Here is a 9,866-nt window from a genome sequence, read left to right on the forward strand (position 1 = left end):
GAGCGTCACTGCTCTGCTGCCTTCTGCCTGCTGACCCTGGGGGGCCGCCCACCCTGCCGGTCGGGCCCTCCTGCGCCGTCCCCTTTGGGGGCCTCGCTGTGTGCCGCGCCCTGGACTGCGGCTGCTGTCTGCCGGGTTCACTGTGGTCTGGGGAGTCTCCTCCTGGGGGCCGCACCCCAGGGGCCCAGAACTGACACCCACCCATTCTCCCTGAGAGGTGGTCACCTTCAGGCACCCTCCGCCTCTCTCCCTGCTGTCTCCCCCCCCTCTCATCTCTGCCTCTGTCTCTCCCCCCCTCCCTAGCTCTGGGTCTCTCTCCCTCTCTCATCTTTCTGCCTCTCATCTCCCTCTCTCGTCTCTCTCCTCTCCCCGTCTCTCATCTCTCTGTCCCTCTCTCGTCTCCCTCTCTTTCTGCATCTCCCCCACCTTTGGGAGCTCCATCCTCATGGCCACCTCTTCCTGAGAGGAGCAGGTCCTAGGACCAGGCTGGGATGCCCCTCAGTGGGCAGGACTGCCCTTCTGCGGGTGACACTGACCCTGTAGGGTGTCCACCGCTGGCTGTCAGGGTTGCGTGGCCGCAGCCCAGGAACCTGGTCTTCCTCAAGCCCTCGGGCGCCTCTTTTCCTTGAGAACACAGCCCCCAGCCCTCCTGGGCAGCTTCCTAGAGGAGGACTCGTGAAGACAAAAACCAAAGCTTCCGGCGCTGTGAGGCCACATGGCCTGTGCGCCTCCCCGACGCCGTGCCTGCACGACTGTGCCTGCCCCTCCAACCCCGGCCTCGGTCTGTCAGGCTTCACAGGGGACCCCGCCCTCGCCCCCCGCTGTAGGAACCAAGCCTGGGCTGAACCATCATTAAAGTAGAGGCCGTGGCCTTGGCTGTGCTTCTTGGGGCAGCGGGAGCTGGGGACATCGCCTTCCCTTTCACATTGACACCTCACACCCATTGGTACTTGGTCCACCCATCCTCCTTTCCCTCTTTCTGACCCTCTGACAATCAGTCTGCCCCCTGTCCATCCATCCACCTACCCGTCCGTCCTCCCATCCATCTGTTCGTGTACTCACCTGCCCGCCCATCTGTTGACACTTCTGACAGTCTGTCCACTCCTGTTCATCCATACCCCCCTCCAGCTGTCCGCCTAGCTAGCCACCTGCACAGTTATCCTCTTGACACTCAGTCCACGCCCTGCCGGTCCACCCCACCTGCATGTTTCTGGAGCAGAAGTTTAAATATTCGGCTGGTTACCAACGGTCAGCTGCGCTATGGGGGAAGAGACCTGGCCACCTGGTTCCATAAAGAGGCCTCTTTATGCCTGTGGGGCAGCCCTCTTGGTTCTCCAGGGCCTCTAGGGGTCGTACTCAGCACTCAGTCTTGTGCCAGCGATCCTGTTGACTAAGTCCAGATCCACATAGAACAGGGTCTCTGTACCCCCAGCCCCACCTTATGGCCATGTGGAGCTTATACTACAGACAGGAGAGCCAGTACTGGATCTGCTCGAGAGGAATGCTCAGCCCTGTGGTCAAAGGCCACGGTCCTATTCCCGTCTTGCCAAGTAGCTCTGGGACCCCTGCAGTCACCTCATCAGTGAGGTCAGAAATGAGGTCATTATAACCAGACTCCCCCTGGCAAGCATACAGTGAAGGCCCATCATGCCTTGAGCAAATGCTGATGGTATACCCTTGGGGCACCCCAGGCACCAGAACAAGGCACTGGGGGGTCCTGCGTGAGCGAAGCCTCTGTGGCCTTGTGAAAGTCGGAGACATGCAGAGTGAGGGCACAGCGTGCCCCATGCTGATCCTTGCTCGGGGAAGACAGCGAGGACCTGAGGGCCTTGCTCCTCCGGCCTCTCCTCATGACGTGGCAGTCCCCAGCCTTGGAATCACATGTTGTTTTCAGACACCTACTTTCAGTTCCCACCTGCCCGAGACTATTCACACACCCCAAAGTTCCCTCACTGTAGCCGCATTGGGGCCTCAGTTTTCATGTGAAAATACAGATGAGGAAATGGGTGGAGGGAAGTTACAGGGGCCTGGACCCAGCTCCTGGTGGCGTGGTGGTCACCAGGCATTGTGACAGCCAGTTCATGGCCCCTTTACGGTCACCCCCGAGGCTGGGGCCACCATGAAGTCCATTCGGCAGATGAGAAAGTGGAGGCTGGGGCAGTGGTGGTACTCCAGGCTCATTATGGGAAGAGCCAGGTCCAGTCTGCTCTCTAGAATGATCCTGGCTGCCTTGGCTTACTGGATGGTGCTCTGCTGCTAGCCAAGAGGTTGGCAGTTCAAAGCCACCCACAGCTCTGTGGTAGAAGGGTGAAGCAGTCTGCTCGCATAAAAATCTCTGCCTTGGAAACCCGTGAGCAGTCCTCCTCCACCCTACATGGCTGCTGCCAGTCAGAATAAACACAGTGGCCATGGGTTTTGGTCTTAGTTTACTACCTGACATGAGGGGACCGCATAAAGCCAGATTAACTGTGAAAAGAGTATGGGGGTGTGTGTGTGTCATGGGTCAGTGTAGCTTCAGCTGGCCCAGGGAAGGCCAGGTCCACCTCTACAGAGACAGCCAGTCTCAAATAGTGCCAAAGTGGCCACTGGCCTTCCCTGAGGGCCGGCCCGCAGCGCCTCCACCCCTCCACCAGGGGGCAGGCAGACCTGCTCTGCCTCTGGGATTTCCACATCTGGCTCGGGTAGGCAGTGGAAATGAGAAGCGGTTCTGGAGTTCTTGAATGGAGAAGTATTTTAAATCTCACGCTCCCGGAGCTTGTGGGCTCCAGGTGAGATGCCCCGGGCCCTGCCAGCTTTCTCACACACACACACACACACACACACACACACACACACACACACACACACATACACACAAGCTTGCTGTTGTGTGGGTGGGGTGGGTTTTCACCCTCCCCGGAACCTTGTAAGCCCTTGTCCCCAGGGTTAGGGACAAATTTTGAGAGACTGGATCTGAGAGCCCACTGAGTGGTCCAGATGGTCCACACACCCGAATGCTAACTGAAAGGTTAATGGTTCGAATCTACGCTGAGGGGACTCGGAAGAAAGCCCTGGCCATCTGCGGAAAACCCTGGGTGCCACAGCTGTGCTCTGAGTCCCGTGCGGCCTCTGTGATGTACGCTTAAGGGGCTGGGAGTCATTTTCAAGCTTTGTAATAATTGGAGGGTGAGAAAACCCCCCACCAACCACAAAACAAATCCTTGAACTTCTTGCCACGAGGTGGGAGCAGACCCATCTCTGACACCCCGCCCCCCAAGGGGCTTTAAGAGGTTGTAAATCACAGGAGAGGAGATTGTCCTTTGGCTTGGCACCTCCTCGGCCACCAGAGCTCCTGCTAGGAACTGGAGGCTCCCAAAAAGGCATCTTAGGGACCACCAGAGGCGGCGGAAGGACCATTAGAAGCAGGCATGGGCTCTGCTAGTTCTCAGAAATGTACCCTGTTTTTATAAGCCAGTGCACTCCAGCATTCACTTGCTCTAGAGGAGGGGGGTCATATTGCAAGACGGACTCCTCCTCTCTCCCAGAGGTGGGTGCCCAGGTCAGTTTACATACTCCCAGGGATGGGGAGCTCACTACCCCTGCTCACTAGTTCTGTTGTTCCGTGATGAAGTCCTAGCAGAATGAGGTCGGCCTCCCCTCTTGGCTAGCTCCTCCCCTGACAGCTTCCTGCATTCAGCCCCAGGGGTTCCTGTGGTATTCAAGGGGCTCCAGGATGTGATCAAAAGCTGGCATGGTGAGGGGGGAAGGAGAGAGAGAGAGACAGTGGGGAGATGACCTTGAAGAACTGTTTCATAAATATATTTTCCTTGTCCATGAAAAAGTTTACGCATTAGAAAATGGAGTAAAGGTGCGGGCTTCTAGAGAGGAAGAACGAGATGGCCTTGACCGTGGATGCCAGCCGTCTGTCTTCTCAGGGAGGAGCCTGGGCGATCTCTGTCCTGTGAGCCAGGCCTCACTGTGCTCTGGGACTGAGGAGAGGCAGGGTCCACCTTCACAGAGACAACCTGCTCCGCTCAGCATCTCACACTGGAATTTCCCACAATCCTCAGCTTGGAGATGGCAGTCAGAGCAGCTGTCCCCTCTCAGGGGTGGCTCTGAACAGTCACAGACACTGAAGAAGTCCAGCCCTGCACAGCCTCAAGGGCCTGATCTGGGGCTCTTCATGCACTGGGCTCTTGACAGCCGGGAGGTGGCCGCTGCCCAGGCCACAGGCTCACCACTGCCCAATGGAATGCTATGTACAACGAGATGCTGGACAGCGTTCCACCCACTCCAGGGGTGCCCCGGGAAGGGTGTCAGGTGGAGGGGGCTCCTCACTTGGGCAGCCCATTCTTCATGCCCAGCTGTTCCTTGAGGGCCCGAAGCTGGGCCAAGCTGATGTTGGAGCCCCCGCACACGATTACCACCAGGGAGGCCAGCGGGGCTCGTAGCTTCCCCTCGCCCTGCAGCTTCTGAACCACACGGCTGTAGACCGCAGCCAGGGCGGCCCCGCAGGCCGGCTCCACCAGGATCTTCTCATCATCTGCGGGGGAAAGGGGCCGTGAATGAGGGAAGACCCCACAGGAGGTAAGGGAGCTCTGGGGTGAACTTGGGGCCAATCAGAGCTCCCAGCTTCCCTCACCCCCCTAAACTGCCCTTCCCTAGTCCGGAGCCAAGGCATAGTGGCGTCAGTAGTGTTAACACAATTAACGTTGTGATTGTCTGGACACAGTGTTAAGACATTCTCTGAACAAGAGTGACAAGCTGGATTAACAACAGTACACACGCTACTTTCATTAACTGGCTTTCCTCCATCCAAGGCTGATCCCCAAAGTCCAAGTATGAACCCTGTTGTAGATCCATCTCCAGATCTAACCCTGAGCCCCATCTTTTTCCTTTTCTCCTTGGCTGCCAGGAAGCTCACATTCAATATTGACAGTCTGGTAGTCAGAGCAGACTATGACGTCACAACCATCAGACTAATTCACGCGTGACGTTTGTATGGTTTTTGTCACCACGTGGTATTTGCTTTTCCTTAGTGGAGAAGTTCTAGACGGGGTTGGGAGTTGGGATCATGGGGGACGTTGGCACCCAAGGTGGACGGTCACCTGGTTGAGCCACCTAGGAGGACGGGCACGTACCCACAAACTTCTCTATGGCAGCCACAGCCTCCTGGTCTGAGATGACCTCGGGGAAAATGGGGTGTTCTCGAAACAGCTTCAGGGTCTGCGTGGCCACAGTCTTCACACCCAGGGCCTTGGCGACGCTGGATGGAGGGGAGAGACCAGGATGGGACAGTTGGGGTGGGGGAGGAGAGAGAGAGAGAGAGAAACCAGGACATGGTTAGTGAAAAGGGAGGTGGGGTCAGTGAACAGGGAGGTGGGGGTCCCCCTGCACCTGCAAAGCACTGGTAATTCCTCAACCAGTTTGAAATCACCAGTGGCAACTCAGATTAGGCACGCTATCCATCTATCCATCTAATCCTCTCTCTCTCTCCATCATCTATATCTATCTATCTATCATCTGTCTAGTATCTATCTATCTATCTATCTATCTATCTATCTATCTATCTATCTATCTATCTATCATCTATCCATTTATCTATCTAAATCTATAATCTATCTATCATTTATCTATCATCTATCTATCTATGTATCTATCTATCTGTCATCTATCTATTATCTATCTATCTATCTATCTATCATCTATCCATTATCTATCTATCTATCTATCATCTATCCATTTTCTATCTATCTATCATCTATCCATTTATCTATCTAAATCTATAATCTATCTATCATTTATCTATTATTTATCTATCTATGTATCTATCTATGTATCTATCTATCATCTATCTATTATCTATCTATCTATCTATCATCTATCCATTATCTATCTGTCTATCTATCATCTATCCATTTTCTATCTATCTATCTATTATCTATCCATTTATCTATCTAAATCTATAATCTATCTATCTATCATCTATTATTTATCTATCATCTATCTATCTATGTATCTATCTATCAGTCATCTATCTATTATCTATCATCTATCTATTATCTATCTATCATCTATCCATTATCTATCTATCTATCTATTATCTATCCATTTATCCATCTAAATCTATAATCTATCTATCATCTATTTATCTATCATCTATCTATCTATCTATCTATCTATCTATCTATCTATCTATCTATCATCTACACATCCCTCTCTCTCTCCTCTCTGTACCTATGTATCTATCTATCTGTAGCTCTATCTATATGTATACATGTGTATATAGATATGAAGGGAGGGAGCTCTGATGGCCTAGGGGATAAGAGGCTGCACTGCCAATCCAAAGACAGAGGGTTTGAATCCACCAGCTGCTCTGAGGGAGAAAGATGAGCATCGTTGATTGGTATTTCAGACTGCTGTGTAATACAGCCCTATCTAACCACACCCGTGAAGGTCTGAAGGGGGGCTGTGTTTCCCCACCACTCCCTCCCCAGGATCATCCTGCATCTCGCGCATATTGGGGGCTCTGTGGATGCCTAGCGGACTGATGGAACATGGTTTATAAAACTCCATCAATGACTGAGGAAGTGTAACAAAAAGAGCCCGGGTGACGTGGGTTCTCATCCGTGCAATGGGCTGAGAAGGCAAGACAGCTCACCTGGTAATCTCCGGCAGGGACACCAGCTTGCCGGCGGTGGTGGCAGCGTGGAAGCTGTGGGCACCAACAGTCTCCATGGTGATGATGGGCACATCGCCCCAGCCCACCTCCTGCAGCCCCTGGACCACTCCACACAGCAGGCCCCCGCCGCCCACGGACAGCACGATGGCCCCCGGCTTGTCACTCAGCTGCTCCTTCAGCTCCTTGACGATGGAGGTGTGGCCTTGCCTGCAGTGAGGAAGGGGACAGGGCAGGTCAGGGCTGGCTTCTTAGTCAAAGGCTGTTCGCCTTCCTCACCCCTGCTCCATCCTGATCCAGCGGACAGGGCAGGGCAGCACTGGCTTCCAAGCTGAGGGTCTGCCTTGACAGCTGAACGCCTTCCCCTCTCCCTGCCCCATCCTATCCCCATGTCCAGCATCCATGTCTCCTTGTTGAACATTTTCTATGGCCACTGGGGCTCCCCACCATCCTCGTGCGACAGGTGTTAGGACATCAGGGGCTGTGGAATTTGAGGAATAAATACCCCAGCTCCCTTCCCCTCAGGTGGAAATAAAGAGGTGTGTGGACTATCCTGTCTCCCGAGGTTCCCCAAAAGGATTAACCTCCAATCGCCCCAGAGATTATCACCTCCTGAAAGCACCCTTTATCCCTCCATTCTGTGTTTTCTGGAATCATCTCCAATTATGGGTTACATACTGTTTCCGAGATTATGCGTGAGATTCCTAATTCTCGTATCTATAGGTGACATCTTGTCTGAAAGCAGAATTTCCCTTGCTATTTTTTGGTCAGCTCATACCTGAGAAAGGTGGGTTCGCTTTCTCAAAAAGTTGCAAATAGAGATACCATTTGACCCAGCAATTCCACTACTGGGAATATACCCTAAAGAGACCATAAATGACATCCAAGTAGATATATGCATACCCATGTTTATTGCAGCTTTGTTTACAATAGCAAGGAGTTGGAAACAACCTAAATGCCCATCAACAAACGAATGGGTAGAGAAGCTGTGGTATATTCACACAATGGAATACTATGCTGCATTGAAAAAAAGGAACTCATGCATATTATTCAAAATGGGTGACCCTGGAGGACATTATGCTGAGTGAGGTATCTCAGTCACAAAGGGACAAATACTATATGGTGCCACTGTTGTAGAATGAGGCTGGCATTGGGGTGGGGGTAAGGCTGAGAAAAACTGGATGAAATATGTTTACAGCATTGAAGTCTATGGGGGAGAGAATAGTGTAAAAGTATTATATTTTAGGGCATTATGTTTATCGTAGGAGTACGCAATGAGGGTTGCAGAGTGGGTTATATTTGGGGTTGGGGGTGGGATTGGGAGAGGTGCGGGGGGGATTGTGTACCAATGAGGGAGTTTTTCTTTTGCTTTTCAAGGAGAGGAGCAAATGGGGGGGAGGGGTGAGGTGGGGTGGGCAGGGATAAGGGTGCAACAATGAAGGAATGGAATTCCAAAATCTCTATAGATGTTCATTGAAATGAAAAATAAATAAATTAAAATCTTAAAAAAAAGAAAGGTGGGTTCGACCTCTAATCACTTAAATGGTGAGAAAATAAATTTTTGTTCCTTAAAGTCCCCCACTTGAGGTCTTTCCCCCCCTTTTTTTGTTGTGGAACATTAGGAGACCAAGAGCTGTTTTCCTGGGAATTCTTGGCTGGTTCTGAGAGCCAGCCTCAGGGCCCTGTGTGTCCGCCAGCTGGGCGAGCTGTGTGGGTGGACGTCGGTGTGTGCAGGCTGCGTCGGTGCCCATGGGCCCGTGTGCACATGCTCAGCACTGCTGGGCACGAGAGGGCTGCAGCACATGTGGGTGCCCCCTCCGCAGTGTGGGAGGTGGCCATCTCCTGCTAGTGTCCCTGGGATCCACATACCAGATAAGGGGGTCGTCAAAGGGGGGTACATAGACCCAGCCTGAGTTGCTCTTCACCAGGGCCTTGGCCAGGTCCACGGCTTCATCCAGGCTCTGCAAGACCACAGAGGTGGGAGGGACAGAGAGCGTCAGGGGCTGAGTGGGGAGACAGTCCCCCCACCTAATCCTCCCCCAGCTCCTGTCCTGGGTTGCCACTCACCTCACCCACAACCTTGACCATGGCACCCTCATTCTTGAGCCTCTCAATGGTGAGGGCAGGGGTCGTGCTGGGCACGATGATTGTGGCGGGGATGCCCAGCTTCCGGGCGGCATAAGCGGCTGCCATGCCAGCGTTGCCCGCTGCCAAGGGTGAGGAGAGGAGAGGCCGTGTCGGCACCTGAGGACCCGGGACTCCAGTCACCCCTCCTCGGAGCTCTGCGTGACCAATGGCTACTCCCCACCCTCTAATTCCAGATGGAGAATGCTGCCATTCTTTCCAAGTTCTCATAACTGGGGAGAGTCAGGGCCCAGAGAAGCAGAGGGCTCACCCCGAGGCACACAGCACCCGGTCAGGCAGAAGCTGGTCTGCGTGCAGTCAGCTGCAGGTCACTTACCCGAGGAGCAGACGAAGTGTGCACAGCCTTGCTCCGCCCGCTGTGGAGACAAGGCGGGAGGGGTCAGTGTGACCTGGTGCTTCCCTCCCACCTGCAATGCCTTCTAGAAGATTCCAGCTTACACTGGCCTGTGCTGCCCTCGTCCCCTGTGACTACATCTAGCCCACCAGCAGGATGAAGGAGAGGCCTGTGATGGCCCAGGAGTCAGTCCACGAGGGACCAGCAGAAGCTCTGATGGGGTCTCAATTATTAGGGGAACAGGCGTCCTCTCTGTGACCCCTCGGACTCTCACGGCACTGGCCCTGCCCTGTCTGGGAAGAGGCTTGTCCCATCCTGGCCTATGTGGACACCTGTCCTTACTGTCTTGCAGAGGTGTCCAATGCCTCGGATCTTGAAGGAGCCAGAAGGCTGGGCACTGTCCATCTTGAGGTAGACACTGGTGCCTGCCACCTTGGACAGGGACATGCTGTCCCGGATGGGGGTCTTCACGTGCAGTACCTCTTCAGACGTCATTTCTGTGGAAAGGAAGGGACCCGGAGGGTCAGTAGAGGTGGCCCCTGAGGTCAGCAGCTGCCCATCGTGGGCAATAGGACTGGGGACATATACTGACCCTCACATTCCAGAGAACCAAAAGTGAGGCCAAGATCACAGAGTGACAGAGATCTGAATTGAGATCACAGCTCTGCCATCTGCCTCCACCCAACAGCGGACACGGTCCCCGCCTCTCAGACTCACCCTCAGGAAGAT

At 53.5% G+C, this 9,866-nt stretch overlaps 1 protein-coding gene across 1 annotated transcript; it reads right to left on the reverse strand.

The window, feature by feature from the left end:
* Nucleotides 1–4,313: 4,313 nt before the first annotated feature.
* SDS (serine dehydratase) lies at nt 4,314–9,639 on the reverse strand. The gene is made up of 7 exons (XM_006900992.1): nt 9,480–9,639; nt 9,120–9,159; nt 8,726–8,865; nt 8,528–8,619; nt 6,641–6,868; nt 5,121–5,245; nt 4,314–4,522 (listed from the first exon to the last, which is right to left on the reverse strand). Exons 1-7 carry the CDS (start codon nt 9,630–9,632, stop codon nt 4,314–4,316), a joined length of 987 nt encoding a protein of 328 aa, XP_006901054.1. The 5' UTR covers nt 9,633–9,639.
* Nucleotides 9,640–9,866: the final 227 nt, after the last annotated feature.

Source organism: Elephantulus edwardii, unplaced genomic scaffold (assembly GCF_000299155.1).
Source record: "Elephantulus edwardii isolate Elephantulus edwardi_28Jun2011 unplaced genomic scaffold, EleEdw1.0 scaffold00304, whole genome shotgun sequence".
NCBI lineage: Eukaryota > Metazoa > Chordata > Mammalia > Macroscelidea > Macroscelididae > Elephantulus > Elephantulus edwardii.

What these genes read in the sequence shown, in the direction of transcription:
- SDS (XM_006900992.1), bottom strand. Translation starts at nt 9,632, where the DNA reads ATGACGTCTGAAGAGGTACTGCACGTGAAGACCCCCATCCGGGACAGC. An exon ending in ACACTTCGTCTGCTCCTCGG is followed by an intron (nt 8,866 to 9,119) that starts GTAAGTGACCTG and finishes CACCCTTGGCAG; the next exon opens with CGGGCAACGCTGGCATGGCA. An exon ending in TCCCTGCCGGAGATTACCAG is followed by an intron (nt 5,246 to 6,640) that starts GTGAGCTGTCTT and finishes CCCTCCATCCAG; the next exon opens with CGTCGCCAAGGCCCTGGGTG.